The following is a 25,348-nucleotide window of genomic DNA, read 5'->3' on the forward strand; positions in this document are numbered from 1 at the left end:
TACCTCACTGAGGTCCATCCCCAGAAGTTTCCCAACCCGGATTTGCCACATGCCCACCCACCTCCCACACCCGCTGCCAAATTCCATGGTTGGTGTCCCAGGCAGACCCACAAGACAATCCTTCACTATACCAACCCTACAAGCGAGGTTCCCCACCATCCCAAACAGCCCACACTGTGCACAGCCCTTTCCTTAAAACCACCACCCCTCCATGAACCCCATCCTGCTGCAGAATTCCCCCCAACATCCTGACCCCCCCCCCCCGTTTGGCAGTTCAGGCCCTTGTGCTGTATTGTGCCCCCCCCTCCACCCCACACACAAAACTCTGCTCCTTGCCCCCCGTTTTTCAGCAGGCTCCCACCCCTGAACTCGCCCCACGAGCCCAAACCCTGCCGTCCAGAGGGGGCCAAACGGCGGCTCTCCAGAGGCCCATGGACTACAATGACCATGAGCCCCGGGGGGCTGATCACTGTGCAGGGGCTCATGGTCACTGTAGTCCATGGGCCTCTGGAGAGCCGCCGTTCGGCCACAACACGGGGGGCAGCCACGACGGGCAAGCCATGCCCACGCCACAGCATGCACGTCCCGTCCCGTCCCGTCCCCCCACACCGGCCGGTGTCCAAGCGCTGCCTTCCCGAGGGGACCATCCCCACGGCCGCCCGCCCCATCGCCTCCCCTCAGGCGGCGCTGCCCTCTCCTCTCCTCCCCTTCCCGCCCCGGCCGGGCGGCGCCCAACGGCCCCGGGTGGGCAGACTGACCCGGCCGCCCAGCGCCATCTTCCGCAGCCGGCTGGCGACGGCGACCTTAGGCGAGGCGGCGGTGCCCGGCGAGAGGGGCTGCTGCGGGGCGGGGCCAAGGCAGGCCCGGCGGCAGGAGGAAGCGGCCGCCCCAATGGCAGCGAGGGGGCGGGGCGGCGGCGGCGCGGGCTCTGCGAAGGCGGGTGGCCGCCGCGGACGCTTCCCTCCTCCTCCTCCTGCGTTCCCGCTTTTTTTATATTGTCATGATCGTGTGTGTTGCAGGGTCTTTCCTTCTTCGCCTCTCCCCACCACCGACACCACCCCCGCGAAGAACTGGGAAATTGAGTCTAATAGCACCTTGAAAGCCATCCAAGATTTCTGCAAGGCATCTTGGCTGGCTTTGAAAGCGCTGTTGGACTCAATTTGAAGGTGGTATTAGACTCAATCCGATAGCATGGTGCGATCGGATTCAATTTTGGTTCGTCTTCTTCCAGTTCAGTCCTTGACTTGTTTGTTTGTTTGTTTGTTTAGAATATCGAAAGAGGTAGTGTCTCATTCCTTTGTCTTTGTTTTCTTAGGGGGAAAGGTCGGGACAACACGTTTTGCACGTGGCAAGGCATTGCATCATCATTTATATAATATGCGATCCAGAAGAAATGGCATCCTAATTAGTACACCGAATACAAGATAAAGAACCGAACCGAACGTTGACAAAACAAAGTCAAACTTATAAACTGTTAATGAGTTCTGGAACGTGAGATCAGATCGGGATGACTCTTAAGATGCGTTTTACATTTAATCTAGACTTAGTGGCAATACATTCCAGTTATTTAACATATATTTTCTTCTAGTTCACATATATTATTATATGGCATAATTTGGATACTATGACACAGTTTACTAGTTTGCCACTAATTTACCTTTTCTATATCTCTGTGTGGTCTTGATTCTTCCATTTTGTATGCGCACGAAAGCTCACGCCTTGAATAAATTTTTGTTGGTGTTAAAGATGCTATTGGACTCAGTTTTTGTTGTGCCACTTCAGATCAACACTTGAATCTAGAAAGAGCAAGTAGAAATGGAGCACCTTGGGATCGGTCCAGTTTGCAGCTGGATTGCGGGGTGAGCACTTGCATAGACTTTGGCAAAGGGGCGAAGGGTTGGTTGGTCTCTCTTGGCAGATATAAAGGGAGTGGGGAAATAGGGCTGAATGTGCCATGGATGGGTCCCTAGCAGAACCCAATTGCCGCAGTTCCTGAGGAGCCCAATTGGCTGCCCATTTATTTCTGAGCAATATTTAAGATGGTGGCTGCTGAGTCTGTAAGTCCTGCCAAGGACCCAGCTTGAGGTTCAAGACGGAATCAAACGTCTGCACTGCAATGAGCCGATGTACACAAGATCCCCTCTACAGTTTAAAGTTCATTTCATTCATCATGGTGCAAAGAGGCAAAAACTGAACCCAACTTATATACAGAAGCCCCACTATAGAGCTTCCCGCCAGTGCACCCAGCAGACAGGATCTATTACAGTGCAGGCTTACAATCAGGCCTCAGGCCTCAAATCCCACGTTACTATGTTTGGGAGTGAAAGTTGGACAAGGAAGAAAGCCGGCAGGAAGAAAGATTCCTTTGAAATGCGGCGTTGGAGGAGAGTTCTACAGATACTTTAGGCTAGCGATCCCCAACCTGTGGGCCACGGACCACATGTGGTCCGTCGACTAACTGGAGGTGGGCCGCGAAGGACACCTTCTCCCCCCCCCCGGCCCTTTACTTCATCCACGATCCGGCAGGTGCACATGGGACTATCTCGTTGCAGAGAAACAAGCTCAGGGTTCCCATTGATTTGTCATTGTCATGAGTTAAAATTTCCATGAAAATAAAATGTTCCTTATGTTCATTGTTGTGCCGTGTCTGTATCTTATTTTGAAGGGATGTTTAAACATTACCATAGCGACCAGAGTCAGAGAGCGTTAGGGCAGTGGGCCTCAGTAAAATTCTCAAGCGTTGAGTGGTCCCCGGTGATAAAAAAGGTTGGGGACCACTGCTTTAGGCCACCCAAAAGACAAATAAGTGGATTCTAGGTCAAATAAAGCGTGGAAGCTAAGGTGACTAAACCAAGGCTCTCATACTTGGTCACATTACGAGATGACAAGGCTCGCTGGAAAGGAATATAATGTTAGGAATAGTTGAAGGCAGCAGGAAAAGAGGACATCTCGACGATGAGATGGAGTCAAGGAAGTCCTCCGTTTGCAAGGCCTGAGCAAGGCCGTTAACAGGACATCCTGGAAATAATTAATTCATAAGGTCACCATGGATCGGAAGAAACTTACTGCCATTTGACATGTCTACATCTTCCTCAGCAGCACAATAACAACTGGGAGAAGGAAGCCACTGAAACATGGACTGCCACGGCCACTTCACCCATCCAGTTCATCCCTACCACTACAGCAGCCCTACCACTACAGCAGCAGCTTTGAACATATTAAGGAAATTCTAAGAGATTCCTGAGCCTCTTGTGGCGCAGAGTGGTAAGGCAGCAGAAATGCAGTCTGAAAGCTCTGCCCGTGAGGCTGGGAGTTCAATCCCAGCAGCTGGCTCAAGGTTGACTCAGCCTTCCATCCTTCCGAGGTCCGTAAAATGAGTACCCAGCTTGCTGGGGGGTAAAACGGTAATGACTGGGGAAGGCACTGGCAAACCACCCCGTATTGAGTCTGCCATGAAAATACTAGAGGGCGTCACCCCAAGGGTCAGACATGACCCGGTGCTTGCACAGGGGATACCTTTACCTTTTAAGAGATTCCTAAAAAGGAATCTTGTTGGGATGATTTCTTATCAGAGACATTATATTTTTTAAGTTATTTATCGTATGACACTTGTGTAACCTAGCCAGGAGATCCTAAGATTGACTGCCAGGGAAGAGATTTTCAGAGGTGGTTTGTCATAGCCTGCCTCTGTGTCATGACCCTGGAATCCCTTCAAGGCTGCCCTTCCAAGTGCTAGCCAGGGAGGACCCTACTTGGCTTCTGAGATCTGATGGAATCGGGCTACCCAGGTCGGGTCAGGAATACAATGAAGCCGGGGCTTCGCAGACAAAAACAGGAATTTAGGAGAGGCTCTTATAATGAAGAAAAGAGACCTAATGAAATAGATGGGGGGGGGGAGGAAATAAAGGGAACAAAGCAGACAGAGAACAAAATGAGAAGAGCTATAGGGCATAGTGGGAATCCAAAGGATTACAAAACAAGCCAATAATTCTATTGTCAACAAGACAGTTCATGGCAAAATATTGAGGGGATGGTCAGTGTGTCCATATGCCCTTTATTCTCTTGAAGCCTCTCACTGAAGCTAGGCACATGGTCTGACATGCTAGTTCCAGTTTGGCCTTGTATGTATGTACAACTTTGAAAGCATACAGATCCATCTCCTAAAACAGCATGCCTGGCTCTGAATTATCCTTCTTTTGTCATCCTTGGGGTAGTGGTTAAGAGAGGCGGCTTGTAACCTGGTGAGCCGGGTTTGATTCCCCGCTCCGCCCCCCTACATGCAGCCAAGCTGGGTGACCTTGGGCTCGCCAGAGCACTGATAAAGCTGTTCTGGCCAAGCAGTCCTGTCAGAGCTCTCTCAGCCTCACCCACCTCACAGGGTGTCTGTTGTGGGGAGAAGAAGGGAAGGAGATTGTCAGCTGTTTTGAGATTCCTGGTAGTGAAAAGCAGGGAATAAAACAAACTCTTCTTCTTCTAGATTCAAGTGGGTAGCCATGTTGGTCTGAAGCAGCAAAACAAAAAAATGAGTCCGATAGCACCTTTAAGGCGAACAAAGATTTAGTCAAGATGTGAGCTTTTGAGTGCATGGTGCTATTGGACTCAATTTTTGTTTTTCTTCTGATTCAGTCCTTGAGATTTTAGAATGGGTAGTCAAACTGCGGCCCTCCAGATGTCCATGTACTACAATTCCCAGAAGGCTTCTGGGAATTGTGGTCCATGGACATCTGGAGGGCTGCAGTTTGACTACCCCTGTTTTAGAATATCAAAAGAGGTAGCATCTCATTACTTTGCCTTTGTTTTCTTATGGGAAAAGGTCGGGATGACACATTTTACATTTAATCTAGACTTAGTGGCAAGGCATTTCATTTATATAATATGCAATCCAGAAGATGGTATCCTAATTAGTACACCGAATACAAGATAAACAACAGAACTGACCATTGATAGAACTAGCAACTGGCACCAATACAGTTTTCCTGGCTTTCCTGTGGTAACTGAGAGACAAATGTTATTTATCACAAAACTTATAAATCAAACTTATAAACTGAGTTCTGGAATGCGAGAGAAACGTTTGCTGTGATTTATGAGCTTGAGCAAATTAAAAATTAAAATTAAAAATTGAAAAAAGAGGATCTGTTTGAGGGCTGGACACAGTAGGAACTTTCTTCATCTTGCATAGTCTCCAGATTCATATTCTGCTTCCTCCTCATGCTCCAAAGGATCAAAATAGTCTCCATAATCTGTACTACCGATGGTCATCTGGCTTCCCAGAGATTTCTGAAATGCTGGAGGTGAATCTGCAGAGTAAGAAAAACTCGTCTCAAAATTAAAATAAATACATGAATAAAACTTATCAGCGATGGAGTGGCTGGAGCTCAGGGACAGGACCCTTCCACATGCAAGTGTTCCAGTTCAGTTCCAGTTAACAAAGATCTCATGTTGCTGAGATGGGTAAGGCCTCTGCCAATCTAGAGACCCATTTGAGGTCACAGCAGACCATACTGGGCTCGATTGGCCAGTGGGATCACTACTGAAGAGCATTTACACATTGTGCTGTCAATACTTGTAGACCACTTTATACTGGATACTGTAGAACCATTTGGAGAGTGAACTATATACATCAATATGTCACCATAAGATTAAGTTAATATTATCCTGACACATTTTCATCATTGGAAAGAATTCATTGAAAGAGGATTCATTTATAAACAATATTAAGAGTATTACATATCACTGATGAAGTCACCCAAACCGGAATGTACCTAGGAGTTCATTTAGATGATTTGGAAAGTTTGAGAAATTGTTTTCCATTGGAATAAACTGTTATTTGCCATTGAAGAAGAAGACTTGAAGAAGAAGAGTTGGTTCTTCTATGCCGCTTTTCTCTACCTGGAGTCTCCAAGCGGTTTCCATTCGCCTTCCCTTTTCTTTCCCCACAACAGACATCCTGTGAGGTGGATGAGGCTGAGGGAGCCCTGATATCACTGCTCAGTCAGAGCAGTTTTCTCAGTGCTGTGGCGAGCCAAAGATCACCCAGCTGGCTGCATGTGGGGGGAGTGTAGAGTCGAACCTGGCTTGCGAGATTAGAAGTACACACTCCTAACCACTACTCTCAGTTGCTAGCTTGAAACTCATTTCTTTTGCTTGTATCACAGCTGACGGGTCTTCACCTGTTCCATAACCTCCAGGTGGTAGCTGGAGATCTCCTGCAATTACAACTGGTCTCCAGGTAACATAGATCAGTTAACAGGGAGAAAATGGCTGCTCTGGAAGGTAAACTCTATGGCATTCTGTCCATTAAAGTTTCTCTCTTCTCCCAAACTCCTCCCTCCTCAGGCACCTCCACCAAAATCTCCAGGTATTTCCCAACTGGGAGTGTGCAGTCCAACAACTCAGAGTTGGCAACCCTAAAGGCATTACAAATTAGAAACAAATAGAGTCAAACACACACAAAAACCATGCCTGCTGCTCATCCTCCAATAAAAGCCCTGGCAAACAGGTAAGACATGCAGTGACTCCTGAAGATCTCTATTGAGGAGGCTCCCCTCACCTGTCCAGGGAGCCCATTCCACAGAGTCACTATGGAAAAGGCCCAGTCTCTGGTCAATGCCAGGCAGGTCACTGCTCCCCCACATGCAGCCAGCTGGGTGACCTTGGGCTTGCCACTGACCTGATAAAGCTGTTCTGACCGAGCAGTAATATCAGGGCTCTCTCAGCCTCATTCACCTCATAGGATGTCTGCTGTGGCAAGAGGAAAGGGAAGGCGACTATAAGCCGCTTTGAGACTCCTTCAGGTAGAGAAAAGCGGTATATAAGAACCAACTCCTCCTCTCCTCCTCCTCCTGTTGCTACATACAGAAACTGATTTAATATCAGGGCTCTTCCAGTCTCACCTCCCTCGCAGGGTGTCTATTGTGAGGAGAGGAAAGGGAAGGCTAATGAAAGCCGCTTTGAGACTCCTTCAGGTAGAGAAAAGCGGCATATAAGAACCAACTTCTAAGACATGGGAGCAACCAGCAGGTGGCCGCCTGAGGACCACTGCTAGTGCACAGGAACATATGGAAGGAGACGGTCCTTCAGTTATGTGGATCTCTAGGCTTTACCTCAAAATGAACTCAGAAGCAAACTGGCAGCCAATGGAGTTGTTACATGCTCAGGAGAGGAAGGAGGCAGGGGCAAAAACAGTTGCATACCTCCCCAAAAACAGTAATCCCACCTCAGAGAAGACTTGGAAAAAATAACCCATCCTTTTAATTAAAGTATACGATCTCCATTGTCGAAAGGCGACAACAACCCTGAAGTGTGACCTCTGTAGCAGTGATGCAGCAACATCACCAATCACAACTCTCTCTCTAAGGAAAGCAGATTCCCACTCACTATTTTTTCGATGTCTAAAAATCTCATGTGGCACCCACAGAGAAAATCTTTAAGATGTGCAACAACAAATGCAATGGAAATCCTCTACGGAAGTCATCGTCAACTGGCAAAAATTTAAGGACTAGCACATCCAGGAGTCCAGGCATGAGGTACATGCTTCACCAGTGAGCCACACTCCATATGGTACGGCTGCGGGTAGCAAATATAATGCTCCAATGTTGCATCGTGGTTTCTCTGTTATTTTTGGATGATTTAAAAACTTTCATCTCACTGAGAACTTTATATTTGACACAAAAATAATTTGACATAAAGATTAGAAATTTTTTTACAGAAAAAGTTCAAAGAATATGGAGTTTTAATGTCTGATGTTTTCATGTTCATCTTATGCAACAAACCTATTGTCGCAATTCCCCCCCCCCTTTCCTGCCACCAAGATCCTTAGGACGCTGAATGGTAGGCCCCCCTCATGCCCTCAGCCTCACCGTATCTTTTTATTATTTACTAGATTCAAAGCACGTTCATCAGAACGGACTTTGAAAGGGTCCCCCCCCTGCTGCAGCTGTTAAGAGTCCCCAAGGGTCCGAACTCTAGCCAGCTTCGCGCCTTCCGATTGGCCCATTATCCAACTGGCTAGAGCTCTTGTCTGTCCTGGTGAAGGGCCAATAGGAAGGGCTGGACACAAACCGATTGGCCCTGCACCTGGACCAGCCCCGCCCACTCTCCACCCACTTACCTTTTAATCAAATATGATACCGCTCACCGATCGGTTCCGGATTATATTTATACTAGTAATCAAGCCCGCTGTATGACTAATACAGCGGGCGCTAGGTACTTACAGTCTTGCGGGTGCTCCGTGGAGGCGGGCTATCGGCGGGGGCTCCCTTGGATGGCGGGGCCTCTCCCGGGCGGCGGTCTTTCGGCGGCAGCTCCCTCGGGCAGCGGCCTGATGCGGCTAGAGGCCTCTCGCAGGGCCTCTCGCCACGTCAGGCTGCCGGGCCTCTCGCCACGTCAGGCTGCCGGGGGCTCCCTTGCAGGCGGCCTGACGCGTCGGAGGCTCGCAGTTGCTGGGGCTGGGACTCAGAGGGACCAATCGGCAGGCGCTTTGCGCCTGCCCATTGGTCCCTCCGATTGTCTGTCTGGAGGAAGGGTCCAATCCGGACCCTTCCTCATCCCGGACACATCCCGCCCCAGAACCCCTTACTGAATTATTTAGTCCGCGGTGCCCGCGGCGCCGCGGGCGGTGTTGTGATTTATATTTATATTTATATTTATATTTATATTTATATTTATATTTATATTTATATTTATATTTATATTTATATTTATATTTATATTTATATTTATATTTATATTTGGACTCAGGTGGGTATATCATAATAAAAAAATCCAGAATAATACAATATATAGATACATATAAAATAAATAAAAGTCTAAAAACAATTTGATTCATAATTGCCTTTCCAACTTTCAGTGGCAAGGAAGAAGAGAGGGCTTTGATAGGGAGTCCAGCTCACCTCATGTTATAGGCCTCACCCTTAGGCCTGGCGGAACAATTGGGGCTTTGATAGGGAGTCCAGCTCGCCTCATGTTATAGGCCTCAGCCATAGGCCTGGCGGAACAATTGGGGCTTTGATAGGGAGTCCAGCTCACCTCATGTTATAGGCCTCAGCCATAGGCCTGGCGGAACAACTGGGGCTTTGATAGGGAGTCCAGCTCGCCTCATGTTATAGGCCTCAGCCATAGGCCTGGCGGAACAATTGGGGTTTTGATAGGGAGTCCAGCTCGCCTCATGTTATAGGCCTCAGCCATAGGCCTGGCGGAACAATTGGGGCTTTGACAGGGAGTCCAGCTCACCTCATGTTATAGGCCTCAGCCATAGGCCTGGCGGAACAATTGGGGCTTTGATAGGGAGTCCAGCTCACCTCATGTTATAGGCCTCAGCCATAGGCCTGGCGGAACAGCTTTATAAGCCATGTGGAACTATTCAAGGTCCCGCAGGGCTCTGATCTCCTTTGGGAGAGCGTTCCACAAGGCTGGGGTCAGCGCCAAAAAGGCCCTGGTTCTAGTGCAAGCCAGTCTGATTTCCTTGGAGCTGGGGACCCTAAGCATATTTTGCTGCCTTGATTTTAATTCCCTTTGGGGTTAATTCCTATACGTGCACACTAGGAGCAGCAGTAGCAGGAGAATATTCACACGAGGCCACCATGCTTGAAGGCTTCAAAGCATGACCTATAAATGCAGTAATTTACCATCAATAACTTCCAGCCTTGCTGAGGAATAGGCAAACCCATATTTGTTTTTTGTTTGGCAAATGTAGATGCCTTCGTCTGACTTCTTGATTCCTTGGATTTGTAACCATCCAGTTACACTGTATTTTTGAGGGCCACCTCTTGCCTGAGAAAAAGAAAGACAAACAGTAAATATCCAGAATGAAATCCTCACCATGTATCATTTGCTGATTTCTTCTGGGTCGTACGCTTTTATCCTATCCTTCCTCGAGAAGTGGGCTAAACTGAATAAAATGAAATTCAATAGGGACAAAATGTAAAGTTCTGCATTTGGGTAGGAAAAACCATTTACACCAATATAGGATAGGGGAGACTTGGCAGTAGCATGTGCGAAAAGGATCTTGGAGTCTTAGTAGACCATACATTGAACATGAGTCAGCAGTGTGACTCAGTGGCTAAAAAGGCAAATGGGATTTTGGGCTGTATCAAGCAGAGTATCGTGTCCAGATCATGGGAGGTGATGGTATCACTTTTCTCTGGTTCGGCCTCACTTGGAGTACTGTGTTCAGTTTTGGGCACCCCAGTTGAAGAGGGATGTAGACAAACTGGAGTGTGTCCAGACAAGGGCAATGAAGATGGTGAGGGGTTTGGAGACCAAGACATATGAAGAAAGATTGGGGGAGCTTGGTCTGCTTAGCCTAGAGAGGAGACGACTGAGAGGGGATCAGATAACCACCTTCAAGTATTTAAAAGGGTACCATATAGAGGATGGAGCAGAGTTCTTCTTTCTTGCCCCAGAGGGACGGGACCAGAACCAATGAGATGAAATTAATTCAAAATAAATTCCGTCTAAACATCCAGAAGAAGTTCCTGACAGTCAGAGCGGTTTCTCAGTGGAACAGGCTTCCTCAGGAGGTGGTGGGTTCTCCATTTTTGGAAATTTTTAAACAGAGGCTGGATAGCCATCTGACAGAGAGGCCGATTCTGTGGATGAGCGATAGGGTTGTGAGTGTCCTGCTTTGTGCAGGAGGTTGGACTAGATGACCCAGGAGATCACTTCCAACTCTATTATTCTATGATTCCCCCAAGGCAGTTCAGGGGGCCATAGTTGGCTCTCTCTTCCTAATTCTATCTTCACAACAGGCTGAGAAATAAGCATGACGAGCCCAGGATTACCCAGCAAGCATCATGGCAGAGGAAGGCTTCAAACCCAGGCCTCTGAGACCCTGGACATGCTTGTGACTATGGCATAATAGTATGGGAGATATTGGAGCATGAGTACATCTCCTCCAACTCGCCCTGTTTATCAGGAACAATTCTGAGATCCCAATACCAGTCCTAATGCTATCTTTTGGGATGAGTGGACTGCCAATTCAAAGTTTTGGGAATGTAACTGGGAGAAGGTGGGGTTTGGGGGTGGGAGGTACCTCAGGAGAGGACCACCCTCCAAAGCTTGCTTCAGGGCAAATGATCTATGTAAACTGCAGATAAATGGTAATTCTGGGAGATCTCTGGGCCCAACCTGGAGGTAAGATAATAAAACAAGTAGGAATATGCAGTGTAGAACGCTTATACAAAGAAAAAATATATATATACTGTGTAAAGTCCAATAAAGAGTACGAACAAATAAACCTTGACTGAAGTATTTTTCTTTGTCAATGAAATATTTATTTTCAAAATGAAACTGCTTGTTAGAATATATTTGACAACGTTTCGGGAAAAACCTTCCTCAGTTCAAATCAAGTAATTCAATAAAGCTCTGCAAGAAGGACTAATGGTGAGTCCTTGTGTGTAAAAAAGACACTGGGCTCTATTTCAATAACTCTATGTGAGAGTTATACATGCTGGCAAAAAGCCAATCACGTCAAAATGGAGAGAGGGAAATGGGAGCTGAAAAGCTTACAGCGCCTCTCTGCGCGATTGCGTTCCTAGTTCCAAAAGGCTACAGAAATTTAATTTTTACTCTTTATTGTACTTTACACAGTATAATTTTTTTCTTGGTATACGTTCGCCTGGAGGTGGGCAGCTCTAGGGGAGATATTGTGAAGGTGTCTCAGAAATTATTTTAGTACACATATACACAAACAGACTTGAATTAGAGCCGTTCAAAGTTCAGGATTCTGTTATTTAGACTGTTTAGAACAGGGGTAGTCAAACTGCAGCCCTCCAGATGTCCATGGACTACAATTCCCAGAAGCCCCTGCCAGCATTCGCTGGCAGGGGCTTCTGGGAATTGTGGTCCATGGACATCTGGAGGGCCGCAGTTTGACTACCCCTGGTTTAGAGCAATTGTATCAGAGTCCGTAGCATTTGCTGGCAGGGGGCTCCTGGGAATTGTAGTCCATGGACATCTGGAGGGCCGCAGTTTGACTACCCCTGCCGTAGCACCTTTGAGACCAACAAAGATTTATTCAAGGCGTGAGCTTTCGAGTGCAAGCACTCTTCCTCAGACTAGAGTGCTTGCACTCGAAAGCTCACGCCCTGAATAAATCTTTGTTGGCCTTAAAGGAGCTACTGGACTCTGATTTTGTTGTGCTGCTTCAGACCAACATGGCTACCCATTTGAATTAAAGCAATTATAGACTAGCAATTAAGCTAGTCTATAATAGGCACGATCAGATTTATTTTAATTATTATTTCTTTCATTTGTATTCTGCCTATATCCTTGGCAGAGATCCAAAGTCACTTCCCTCACGCTCCTCTCCTCCATTTTATCTTCACAACACCTCTGTGATGTACACTTGGCTGAAACTGTTTGTGCACTAGGGATATTGTTTGGATTTGCATTTTTAAAGGGTCACACTTTTTGTTTGTTTCCGCACTGAAATTCACCTCTTCACACAGAGACCTGAATTGCCCCCTTACTTGCCCTGCAGTAAAGGAATCCCCAGAAAACCAGCTTTCATTTTTTTTAATGGGGACTACTAACAGTGTATAATTTGGGGCTGCCAAATGCAGAAATGTGTGCAATTGGGTTGTTCCCCTGTGCCCACCATTTTGAGTTGCCCCTTTCCTCACTGCCATCCTCCCTCCCCCCCCCCCATTCCAAAAAATCTGCCTTTTTTTTTAGGGGGTGATCATGTTAAAACGCTGTTTCTAAGTTTTTAAATAAAGCAGCCTTGCAATCTTAAGCCGCAGTGTTATGGTGTTATAATGTTATAACTCATGGTTTTGTTTTTAAATACATTTGGGACACTTTGGGGGAAAGGCGGGGGGCAATCAAGGGCACAGAATGGTGGGGAACAATGAAAGCATAGGTGCAAACTGGCACCATTTTGCAAAAAGCACATTTTTAAAAAAGGGGAAGGGAGTAAAGCACGATGGGAGGCTGGCATTTATTGGACTCAATGCAGAAAGCATGTTGCGAATTTCAGCCTAGGAAACAAGGCAGGGGAGGAAAGCTCAAATGCGGAAACGCTAGAGTCAACTTGCAGCACCCAAAGGAAATCCAAAGCGAGGCTAAAAGAGGATATATCTCCTAATGCAGAAACGGTCTGAGAGAGCTGGACTAGCCCAAGGTCACCCAGCAACCTTAAGTAGCAAAAAGGAGATTCAAATCTGGGTCTTCTGAATCTAGCCCAACATTCTAATTAAGACACTGCACTGAATCTCTGCCATAAAGTATCCGATTAAGAAAGCTTAAAATGGTGAAATAAGTAAATTGCTTCCACATACATTTGACCTGGATAGCCCAGGCAGTTCCAATCCCATCAGATCTTGGAAGCTAAGAATGGGTTGGTCCTGGCTAGCACTCGGAAGGGCAACTGCCAAGGATCAACAGAGTCGTGACACGGAGGTAGACAATGGCAAACCACTTCCAAATCAGAAAGCATTTTCTGATGGTGATGGCTGTTCGTGGATGGAATATGCTGCCTCGGAGGGTGGTAGTGCCTAGTTCACTGGAAGCTTTTAGGAGGAGATTGGATGAACACCTGTCAGGGGTGTGTGATTTTTAAGTTCCCAAGAAGGGGGAATGCCCCTTTGTGGTCTCTTCCAGCTCTGTGTGATTTCGGTTTGGAACACCTCTTGCTTGCCAGCCAGATAATCTTAGGATCTCCTGGCTATATTATAACACTTCCTAGGATAAATAAATAAATGATAACATGCAGAGAGCAAAGAAAATCCTTGCCCAGTGTGAAGGCATGTACCTAAGGTACGGGATATTTTGTGAATCAACATGACACAGTCAAAGTTAAATCTCAGTGGGTGAGTCTGAAGCACGCATTGAAATTTCTCAGTGAAATCAGTGGGACTTCATTTAATCTAGGCCAGGCTTTCTCTGCCAGGATTTCTTGAAACCCTGAGGTTTCTTGGCAGCCCTGGAAGGGTTTCTCAAATGGGTGGGAGTTAATAACTTTTTAATTTATTATAAATATCTGTTAAACCATTATCAGCTGATATGACCATATATGGTGATGTTGACCCACCCACCCCTTCCAAAATGATGGGTCTGGATGGGGCAAATGATGGGTCTGGATGGAGTGGGAAGGGGAAGGGGCCCAGCTGGGTGGGTACACAGCTATGTTTCCCAAACATATTCTGCATGATCACAGCATTTCCAGGGTCTCTTAAAGCCTGAAGAATGTTTCAATGGTACAGAAGTTGAGAAAGGCTCATCTAGACCAAGGCTCATGTATCTTGATAGCTACCCATCCAAAAATAGGTCCCATTGCCTTACCCACTTTACACTATATACCTGGATGGAAATATGAGCATCATCTCCTGGCAAAAACATGTTATATCCTTTCTTCTTCCATTCAAGGTGTGGCATGGGGTAGGCAGAGACCTCACAACCAAACATGACATCATTTCCTATGAAATTCTGGGTATCTTGAGGAGGCAAAGAAATAACAGGAGCTGGAAAGATAAATTTGAGAGTCTTCTTGAACAAATGTATAACCCATGGGTTTTTATTTTGGTTTCTGTCATTCTGAAGACAATAAAAAAGAACCTCTTTATTACCAGCTATGTACAAATCAGAAGCTTTGAATGATAAACCAACTGGATTCTATTATAACCAGGTAACTATATTGATTTCAGTGCTCCAAAGTATTAAACACAATATATTACAGAAGGTTCATATAGTCAGGTGTGTCGCACAACAGGTCCTCTCCTTGATGGCTCAACACACACAGGTACATTGGCTCAATGGGAATGGGTTTAACACACATGGACACATCATACTGGTTGGGTCCAAGGTGCCCACCTTGTGCCCTACGTAATGGCCTGATGTCAGTTCCCCTGTGCATGGTCCTCAATTCAGATATAGACTGTGTTCTGCATGAAGGGGTTTCGGTCTCCTCCAAGCTGAAATGGCCCCATTTGCCAGAATTGGGAAATCCATGAGTCTACACATGGGCTTCCTCAACAGGCCAAACCATTTCCACTACAGACCTCCACACAGATTACAGTGATAAACTGAATCAGGGACTACATATGCAGCAATGGAAGAGAACCCGCAGCTAGAGGTGGGCATGAAGCAGCTCATGAACAACAGTTCATGAAGAACCCTGTCCAGCAGTTCATGGAGCATTTCTTTGAGGGGCTTTATGTCATCCCTCCACCCCCACCCCCCCCATTTATCCCTGCTGGGCCTCTTTCACCTCCCACTGGCCACCAGTCCATTATCTGCCAGTGACAAACTAGCGAGCACCCTTGACAGGTGCTTCTGGAGAATGGTGGAGGGCAGGTGTTGGGTGTTCATGCCCCTCTGGACATGGGCATCTCAAAGAAATGCTCCTCACATGCTGAGCAACATGGTTAGGAACCCATGGTTAGGAACCCCCTCCAAGAGGTCAGACCCTCAGGGACACCAAATATGCCAACCCCAAAGGTAAGTGAAAGTCTTGAGGAAGTACTAATCTAATTGATGATTACCATGGATGGCCAACCCTTCTCCCTCATGGAGGACATAGGCTTTTGCTGGCTGTTGAACACCTGGGTCGCTGGTACTCCATTCCCTCAAAGAGGATCCTGAGCCAGTAAATCTGGTCTACCCTGCACTGCTCCACAGTAGTGATGGTCAAGGTGCAGCTGTCCAGGGCACAAGCCTGGATTGTCCACTTCATGAGAGATCTTTGGAGGACTCGGCAACATGGCTATCTCTCCCACATTGCCCACCAGTGGCAACCTGAGGACCTCTCTGTCTGGACTGTCACGCCTAGGCCCCAGGAGGGGGACAATCCTGTCACCTGACTACAAGTTGATTCTGAACCACATGTAGGGGATGAAGGCAAACCACACGCAGCAAACATCACTGCCACAATCCAAAATAACCTGAGGGAGTGGTTAGGCAACAGAAACATCACCCATGGCTATATGGTCACGGATGTTGGTACCACCATGGGGAATCTCTAGCATATAACCAGTTTGGCTCATATAAAGCCATTTTCGTTTGTGACAGTTCATTGGTCCACCACAAGACCATGAACCATCACAAACTGCATTTTCCCAGTTCATGCCCATCCCTACGTGCAACTCACGTTACACAAGATAGCAGATGGGGACCATAGACACAGCTTGCGTACTCCATACCGTATTAAGCAGCTGAGCTCAAGAGGGATGGGGTTCAAAAAGCATCTCCTAGGCATACAATTTACAAGCACTTCCTGCTGGGGAGAAAGCAATTAGAGCAATTCACCAAGAAACGGGCACAGCAATCTGCAATCCTGGGACTTTGCATAGCAGATTTCAGCTTCTTGCATCTTCTCACAATTTGATTTTTAAAGTTCTTATTTTAATTTAGGGAACTCCGTGCTCCAAGACATAATGAGGGCTTATTTTGTCCCAAGCCAGGCAGCTACCCATAGTTGGCTTTAGGAATAAAACAAATGAGTTCATGCAGATATTTCAATCCATTGTTATCATCGTGACCAACCACTGGATGACTCTGCTTAGCCCTGATTCACTCATAGATGTGTGCGGTCTAGTTAATTTTTCTATATCAGATCGCTAACCTCCTGGCAAGAAGTAATCTCAGCAAGGTTTTTCGTTCCTGAGAGAAGGGGGGGGGGGTTATCATGCACAAGGAATTCTATGACAGAATCTTTGCTTCCATTTTATCCTCCTATTTCGACATAACGGATTGCATCATTGACTAATTTGCAGCAAAATAATACAATCCATTATTTCTGCACAGATGATTCAAAGAGAACATTTCTTCGAGTCTAACAATAGCTTGCTGTCCCACCTGATAAGGGCACACATTTTTGGCTAAATAATTACCTGAAAACTTCAAATACCGTATAAAGTTATCTACATGCAAATATATCCTACGTTACTTCATCCTTGAAGAAGAAGAATTCTTGTATGCCGCTTTTCTGTACCCGAAGGAGGCTCAAAGCAGCTTACAGTCGCCTTCCCTTTCCTCTCCCCACAACAGACACCCTGTGAGGTGGGTGAGGCTGAGAGAGCGCTGATATCACTGCCTAGTCAGAACAGTTTTATCAGTGCCGTGGCGAGCCCAAGGTCACCCAGGTGGCTGCATGTGGGGAAGTGCAGAATCGAACCTGGCATGCCAGATTAGAAGTCCGCACTCCTAACCCCTACACCAAACTGGCTCTTGCTAGTTTTTATCATACCAAAGTACATTTTTAAAAGCCCAGTGATCACAAGTTGCTCATACCTATAAGTACCTGCCAGCCCTCAGCCAATAGACACCGTTTTTGAACTGCCCAAAACATTTGTCAAATTATCCACTGATTGATCAACAAATCAAGGCTTATTTGGGAGGTTTCGGGTTCCCCCTAAGCTGAATCACACATCCCATAGGAATGCAGTACCTGAATCACTGAAACACAAGAATCTCTGAAATAGAAAAGGAGGGGGAGGGTCATTTCTTCAGGGACAGCAGAACCACTGCAATCAATGGGCACAGAGCAGATCCCAGTGTCCCCTCCCCAAACTCAGTTTCTACTTTCAATTTTCTCTGATACTCGAATGTGCACTTAGTCATTTTGGGTTGGCACTGCCACGTTGGTACTGGGGTTCTGCTGGGCAATGCTGCACTGCTCCTGCGTCTGGGATTTGCAGACCCCCCCCCCTTCACTTTCACTGTAGGGATTCTCTGGTACATTCTGCTGGGCTTCTATTGCCTTGCTTTCCCCCCCCCCCCCAACCATAGGAAACAATGGTTGGAACTACCGTGAACCTTAGGGGAGGGTGGTATATAAATATAATAAGAAAGGAAGGAAGGGGACATGATTGGGATCGTTCTAGTTAGTCCGATAGTTACAAATTTAATCTGAATGTGGACTAGAGAACCGCACTGAGATTACAGTGAAATATACTTTCCCCCGCCCGAAAGAAGAACAATGACTTTAATCGTGACGAGAGTTATCAAATAGAACTTCATGCCCAAATCACTCTTTGTGTGCTCATAGAAATGGATTCCCTTATTTAATCTCGTTGAAACTTGGGGTTCTTTAGAGCAGGGGTAGTTAACCTGTGGTCCTCCAGATGTTCATAGACTACAATTCCCATGAGCCCCTGCCAGCAAACGCTGGCAAGGGCTCATCGGAATTGTAGTCCATGAACATCTGGAGGACCACAGGTTAACTACACCTGCTTTAGAGGAGAGGTTCCGGTAGTTATCCTGCAAATTTGGTGCCTCTAACTCAACACACACAGACACCCCAGCCACTAAACAGACAGGGTAAATTTCCCTTAGACTTTAATGGCCAAATCGATTTGGGCCTGAATTTGAATCATTATACTGAGTCAGCTATACACGTGATTCGGGTTTACCCAAATCTATCTGAGTTGAATCAACCTCGCTACATTTTTAAAAATCTAACCAGGAGTTTGTATTCACAAAAAGATCACGGAGTAGGATGCTTCTGCAGGTCATGATCAGAGCTGGCCACTGGTTTCTCTGTCAAACATGTTAAAAAGGCAGGCCAGGGATCCAGAACAGGATAGCCTTGGAGAGGGGTACGGAGAAAAGTAGCAACAGGATAAAATGGCCTTTTGAAGGCAGGTAGCAGAAAGGGTTGTCAAGTTGCAAGTGACCTATGGTAGTGACTGCGAGGACAGGTAACAATGGTTGCCTTTGGCAACCCTGTGCTGTAAAACCCTGTAAAATTCTGGTGGGATGTCTTTTCACACCTGCCTTGATCTGGTTCAGCAGATCTCTATCATGGCACATGGTCATCTTAACTATCCTTTCAGTTACATCAGGTACTGAAGCTGAACCGCTCAGACTATAATTACAGCTCATCTCCACACTGCAGAGAAAATGGACGGAGGGTGAGCTGTCTTCCTTTCTTCCTTAATACATTTATATTCCCCCTTCCACTGAGCCTCCAGGGAGGGCGGTATATAAATATAATAAATGAATAAATCAAATAAATAAGATTCAGGGTGGTTCGCATGGAACATAAACAAAGAACAATACAGTGAACTCTGTGGCTATATCGAATAAAGGTAACAGTAATAATAATAGCAATGGTGTCAGATGTCCATGGACTACAATTACCACGAGCCCCTGCCAACATGTTGTCAGGGGCTCATGGTAATTGTAGTCCATGGACATCTGGGGAGCCATAGTTTGGCCACCCCTGCTCTATGGCATGGTGTCCTACTGAAGTCCCTGTCCTCCTCAGGCTCCACTGAAACCTACAGGAATTTTTCAATCTGGATCCGGCAACCGTACCCCCCCACACACACTCAGTGCCACCACTGGCCAAGGGGGACTGGTCAATCCTCTCTTAGTCCAACAGCATAGCTACTGGAACCCTCTTAGCCCTCAGTGGAATTTCAGCAGGCACGGTATGCAGAATGGGAGCCTCAGCATCCACATATACCATGTTTTAGATATATATATATTTTTAAAGTCCATCTTTGTTCTTTTACCCCTGCCGTGCCCCACGAGACAGAACTTCCCAACTGTTTATGCTCAGGTCTTTCTTTCCTCTTTCTGCATCGTAGCTGTTAACTCTGAACCCAGCATGAACGGCAATTCAACTGCAAACGGTGTGATTTGCTGCCATTTATGTTGGGTGCGAAGTTCTATTTTATAACTTTCTTTGAGATCAAAGTCATTAAGTTTCTTTCAGGCGGGGGAAAGCATATTTTAATGTAGTTTCAGTGCGGTTCTCCAGGCCACATTCAGATTAAATCTGTAACTATCGGACTAACTAGAACAGGGGTAGTCAAACTGCAGCTCTCCAGATGTCCGTGGACTACAATTCCCATGAGCCCCTGCCGGCGTTCGCTGGCAGGGGCTCGTGGGAATTGTAGTCCATGGACATCTGGAGGGCCGCAGTTTGACTACCCCTGAACTAGAATGATCGCAATTACAGTACAGAGAAAAGACAAATCTACAAGAGGATTTTCTTTTTTAATGTGTACGTTTTTTAATCTGGCCACTAGAGGGAGTCACTCTCGTTCTCCGAGCCCATGAAATAAACTGTTGACCGATAACAGTCGGGAAGAGGCAGCGATTCAGAGAATGAAAAAACACAATTGTTGTGGCTGTGAGCCATTCCTTTCTGGGCAGGTTCCTTTTCTATTAACCACCCGCACACAAACAGCCCACACACAGTATTTGTTAACCGCACTAGCCCATTCCCTGCTTTTTGCTTCAAGTGGGCTGGATATAATTTGGAACGGTAGATTTATTGCTCAGTTAATTACCCAACTTGACTCTAATTAGCCCTACCTGGCAACTAACCTCCCGTCCATCTATATGTAACATTTGAGGAAATCAGTTTCAATGTATCTACAGGGGGTTGGATCTACACATGCGATGTCTCTCAGTCCTCATTTATCAGTGGTTCTCAACCTGGGGTCGGGACCCCTTTGAGGGTCGAACGACCCTTTCACAGGGGTCTTGGCAGGGCGAGCAGCTTGGCCAGGGGGGCACAACCACTGTTCCCACTCCTCCTGAAGGCGCTCGCCAATTTATAACCAATTTATAACCAATTTATATACAATCATCATGATCTTCACGCCATTGGTCAGTTTCAGTTTAATTTCTGTGAAAGAACCCTTGCATAGTTTTATGGTTGGGGGTCACCACAACATGCGGAACCGTATTAAAGGGTCGCAGCATTAGGAAGGTTGAGAACCACTGTCATATATACTTATCCCCGGAATTGAACTTTGTTGATCTTGGAGATACCACTCAACTCAAACTTCCTTCTCACATCTGTTTGTTAAGTCTTGGATCTTTATGCTAATTTGTTGCCACTCACAGGTCTTAATCCAATCTCAATTATAATTGCTGAGTTCCTTATTCACCTTGACTCTATTTAGCCTTCCCTGGCAACTAATCCATCCTTCCTACATGCCAGGCTTTCTCAACAAGGGTTTTATGTAATCCGGGAGATTCTTTTTTGGGAGGGGGGGATCATTTAGGCTTGAAACAGGGGTCACTGTGGGTAGGCAGGTAGTTGTGAGTGCCCTGCATAGTGCAGGGGGCTGGACTAGATGACCCTGGAGGTCACTTCTGAGATTCTATGATTCTTGATGGTCTTTGAAGGGTTTCCTTAATGGTAGATTAATTTTATATATTTTCTTAATAATGAATGCTTTATATTTTTTGAAATTTGTCAAACATTTATCAGGTAATATGACCATCGATGGTAATGTTGACCCGGCCTCCCTCCACCAAAATGGCCAATGATGGGCCAGAAGGGGGTGAGAAGGAGAGAGGTCCAGCTATGCTTCCCAACCATATTCTGCATAATTGCACCACTTCTGGGTTTCTCAAAGCTTGAAAAATGTTTCAGGGGTTTCTCGGCAGTCAAAAAGTTGAAAAGGGCTCTACATGTAATGACTGGGGAAGGCACTGGCAAACCACCCCGTATTGAGTCTGCCATGAAAACGCTAGAGGGCGTCACCCCAAGGGTCAGACATGACTTGGTGCTTGCACAGGGGATACCTTTACCTTTACCTTTACCTACATGTAATGGTTGGGGAAATTCTGGTTCACTGTGTCCCAAGAACAAAACAAAATCAGAGTCCTGTGGCACCTTTAATGCCAACAAAGATTTATTCAAGGCATGAGCTTCTGTGTAGTCACAATGTTACAGGTTACAGTGTCTGAGCGATAGGGTTGTCCTGCATAGTGCAGGGGGTTGGATGACCCAGGTGGTCCCTACCAACTCTAGTATTCTATGTGTATACTGTGTGTACATCCACAGTAGATACACAGTGCCCTTGTTCACACAACCTGGCAGTCACACATATTGGGATAATCTATGCACGACAGCTTCGTGAGAACCAACTTGGTGTAGTAGCTATGAGCGGTGACCCTTAATCTGGAGAACCAGGTTTGATTCCCCACACATCCACATGCAACCAGCTGGGTGACCTTGGGCCAGTCTCAGAGCTGTCAGAGCTCTCTCAGCCCCACCTACCCTCACAGGGTGTCTGTTGTGAGGAGAGGAAGGGAAGGTGACTGTAAGCCGCTTTGCTTCTAGGATTGTGTTTCCATAGATAAGACAGTAGGGCCTATTCTGCACACAATAGATAATGCATTTTCAATGCACTTTAGAAGTAGATTTTCCTGTTCTGCATAGGAAAATCCAGCTGCCAAAGCACATTGAAAGTGCATTATCCTATGTGTGCGGAATGAGCCTAGGATTCTATCAATATAATTTTGTCCTAAATTGTTCCCCCCATACACACTTAGATGGAGACATTCTGGTCGCCAGTTTTCCATCGTCCCAGCTGGTAAAGAAGCATCAAGAGTTTCACCGCAGTATTGATACTGTTTTCGTTAGGATTGCTAACTTACAAGAGAGGCCTGGAAATCTCCCAGAAGTGATCTCTGGACAACAGAGGTCGATTCTTATTACTGAGGCCCTCCTTGCGCTCCAACCCGCCCCGCCCCCCATCTCTGGGAATTTCACAACCCAGAGTTAGAAGCCCTACTTGATTTAGAACATATTTTAGCGCACAGATTGCCAACTTGCCAACTGCCTGTGAAACGTCTTGTCCTTCAATAGAGCTGGAGAGGGAAGTCATTTACCAGGTGATGCTGTTTACCTCCATGCTGGGAAAAGTTTTAGTGGCAAATTCCCACCTCCCGGCCTGCTGTCAGCTTCATTTCCTTATGAAAAGGGCTTAGAGCAGGGGTAGTCAACCTGTGGCCCTCCAGATGTCTATGGACTACAATTCCCATGAGCCTCTGCCAGCAAACGCTGGCAGGGGCTCATGGGAATTGTAGTCCATGGACATCTGGAGGACCACAGGTTGACTACCCCTGGCTTAGAGGCAAATCCCAGTGATTTCCTAACACAAATTAAAACGATTTCAAATGACTGGAGAAAATCTGGAGGTGACGATAGATGGACAAATCAGGCTTTCTCACCCAGGGTTTGGTTGCCCTAACACCTTCATATATCAAGAGCCATTCCGCACTTGTTCAAAATTGCACAATGGTTGCAAATTGAAATCGCTACCGATTTGCTGTTATGCACAACGTCGTTGACAATCTGCAACACTCCTGAAACCGATCCGCAAAAAGCGCTTCGTTGTAGCGCTTTCAGGGAAATCCCAAAAAGTGGATTCACCCTCCGGAAAGCGCTACACTGTTGCAAACAATCTGCAACACTAGCGGGAAAGTTCTGTGCATTACCACTGTTGCGGTTTCTGCAAAGTCCCTCCCCCTGGCTCTCTCCTCTGATCTTCCGGCGAAGTGATCACCATTTTTTTCTCTCGGAGCGAGCAGAGATCAATGCACCGGCGAGCCTTCGTTTACCCAGCAAGGCTTCCCCAGCTGCAGTCCCTCCCCAGAGCTGTTTAAAGTCACCAAGCACCAAGCAACACACAGCCCCGTTTGCCGGTTTATTTTCCCTTTATTTTTCCCTTTATTTTCAGCCAAAAATCGCGCCCGTACGGGGGGGGAGGGTATTTTTTTTTCACTTGGGGGGAGCGTGGCAATGATGAAACGGCAGCTCAAACACCACCTGCTAGCTAGATGGGTCTCTCTGTTGCAACGAATCAACGCAGATTCATTGCAACGTGTTTTTTTAAAAAAAACTTCCTTAAAGGGAAAGGGGCTTTTCGGGAGCATGATAACGGCTGCCCAGTGGCTGCTCATTTGATTGACGGCCAGGGGCAGGACAAAGCTCGGCAATATCGCTTCCTGGCTAGCGATTTTTGCCGAGACCGGAAACCTGTGAGAAACAATAGAAACACAACTGGATTCCACTACAAAGGCAGGTATGCATAACGACAAATTCCACTATTTAAAATGGCATTTTATCGTTCTGCATCCAATTTGCTACATAGATCCTGGTGCGGAATGGCCCCAAATATTTAAAGCCTATATCATGAATAAAATGTTGCTGGTTTTAAAAGGAGACGCTGGACTCAAACTTTGTTCAGCTTTCAAAATGGTCCCTTTAGCTGTCCCTGTAATATCAATTTGATTGGCCATTTTCAAGAGTTGCTCTTTCATTTTGTACCAGAAAAACATCTACTTTGACAGCTTGGAGTAGTGGTTAGGAGTGGTTAGGAGTGCAGACTTCTAATCTGGTGAACTGGGGTTGATTCCCTGCTCCTCCACCACATGCAGACAGCTGGGTGACCTTGGCCTTGCACAGCTCTGATACAGGGCTCTCTCAGCCTCACCTCCCTCACAGGGTGTCTGTTGTGGGGAGAGGAAAGGGAAGGTGATTGTAAGCCTCTCTGAGACTCCTTCGGGTAGAGAAAAGTGGCATATAAGAACCAACTCTTCTTCATATTAAACCTCTCTTGAGGGGACTGAACATTTCCCCCCTGTCCAGTTGGCAATCTTAGTCTTACACGGCTTTTGAAATGCTAATAATGTGAGATTCTCCCTGAACTGCACAGAAAGACTGTCCCACCCCACTGGAGCCCTCTGCCAATAGCATGGGTATGCTTTTTATGTGCATCCCTTCTGTCTCTCACATGCCTGGCTTCAGAACAATATGCTGTTTGGATCTCACCCCAAGGGCTGGGTTAAATCAGTGGGAAACGTGTGAACTGATCATGCTAACTACAGAGGAATGAATCATTTGCACATCATGCTCTCCAGCTTTCATTGGGCTAAATGCTGATGCTCCCATTCTATTGTCATTGTTGGCTGGGCTTTTCTTACCCCACATGCAGGGAAGTTGCACTTTTAAGACCAACAAAGTTTTATTCAAGGTATACGTTTTTGTGTGCATGCACGCTTCATCGGTTCATACCCTGAATAAAACCATGTTGTCCTTAAACTTTGTTCTGCTGCTTCAGACCAACACGGCAGCTCAGCTGAACTGAGCCTCAGAAGGCTGCATGAGATCTTGCAGGCCAAACATTTCAAATACAATATGCATCATCATGTAGATTTTTTAAAAAATGGTTGCAGCTTGAAAATCTCAAGTTTGCAGGCACTCCCTGGAGCCCTTGGAATCTTTCATTTGTATGAAGATAGGAACATTAATAATAATAGATCTATGCCTCCCCCGGGGACTCGGGTTCTGGACCCGAAGCAAAACATCATCAGGACCTCCTCTCCACCCGCTAGTAGTGGGAGGGAGGGGGGGGGAGTTGAGCTGCCATTCTTGCCATGCCGGCAATATTGGCAATGTTATTATTGTTTTATGGGGTTTTAATGGGGAATTGCGATATTGTTACCCGCCACGAGCCGCAAGGGAGTGGCGGGCTATAAATCTAATAATAATAATAATAATAATAATAATAATAATAATAATAATAATAATAATAATAATAATAATAATTACACAAGCACTCTTAAAATTGTCTTCGTAGACCAGTGCTTCTCA

General features: G+C 46.3%; 2 protein-coding genes across 4 annotated transcripts in view; both read right to left on the reverse strand.

Annotated features, from left to right (window-relative positions):
* Positions 1-897, reverse strand: part of RANBP17 (RAN binding protein 17) — a 270,399-nt gene extending 269,502 nt beyond the window's left edge. For both annotated transcript variants that reach the window (XR_013226934.1, XM_077312908.1), the window contains exon 1: positions 759-897. Coding sequence is in view for 1 of the 2 variants with exons in the window: in XM_077312908.1 (XP_077169023.1) it covers positions 759-776 (18 nt within the window). In the remaining variant the exon portion in view is untranslated. The remainder of the gene's footprint in view (positions 1-758) is intronic.
* Positions 898-5,066: 4,169 nt separating this feature from the next.
* Positions 5,067-25,348, reverse strand: part of LOC143825015 (kazal-type serine protease inhibitor domain-containing protein 1-like) — a 30,266-nt gene continuing 9,984 nt past the window's right edge. For both annotated transcript variants that reach the window (XM_077312935.1, XM_077312926.1), the window contains exons 3-5: positions 14,302-14,462; positions 9,627-9,771; positions 5,067-5,297 (exon numbers count right to left, since the gene is read on the reverse strand). In XM_077312935.1, the coding sequence (XP_077169050.1) occupies positions 5,167-5,297; positions 9,627-9,771; positions 14,302-14,462 (437 nt within the window). In that variant the 3' untranslated portion in view covers positions 5,067-5,166. The remainder of the gene's footprint in view (positions 5,298-9,626; positions 9,772-14,301; positions 14,463-25,348) is intronic.

This window comes from Paroedura picta, chromosome 1, assembly GCF_049243985.1.
Source record: "Paroedura picta isolate Pp20150507F chromosome 1, Ppicta_v3.0, whole genome shotgun sequence".
Classification (NCBI taxonomy): Eukaryota; Metazoa; Chordata; class Lepidosauria; order Squamata; family Gekkonidae; genus Paroedura; species Paroedura picta.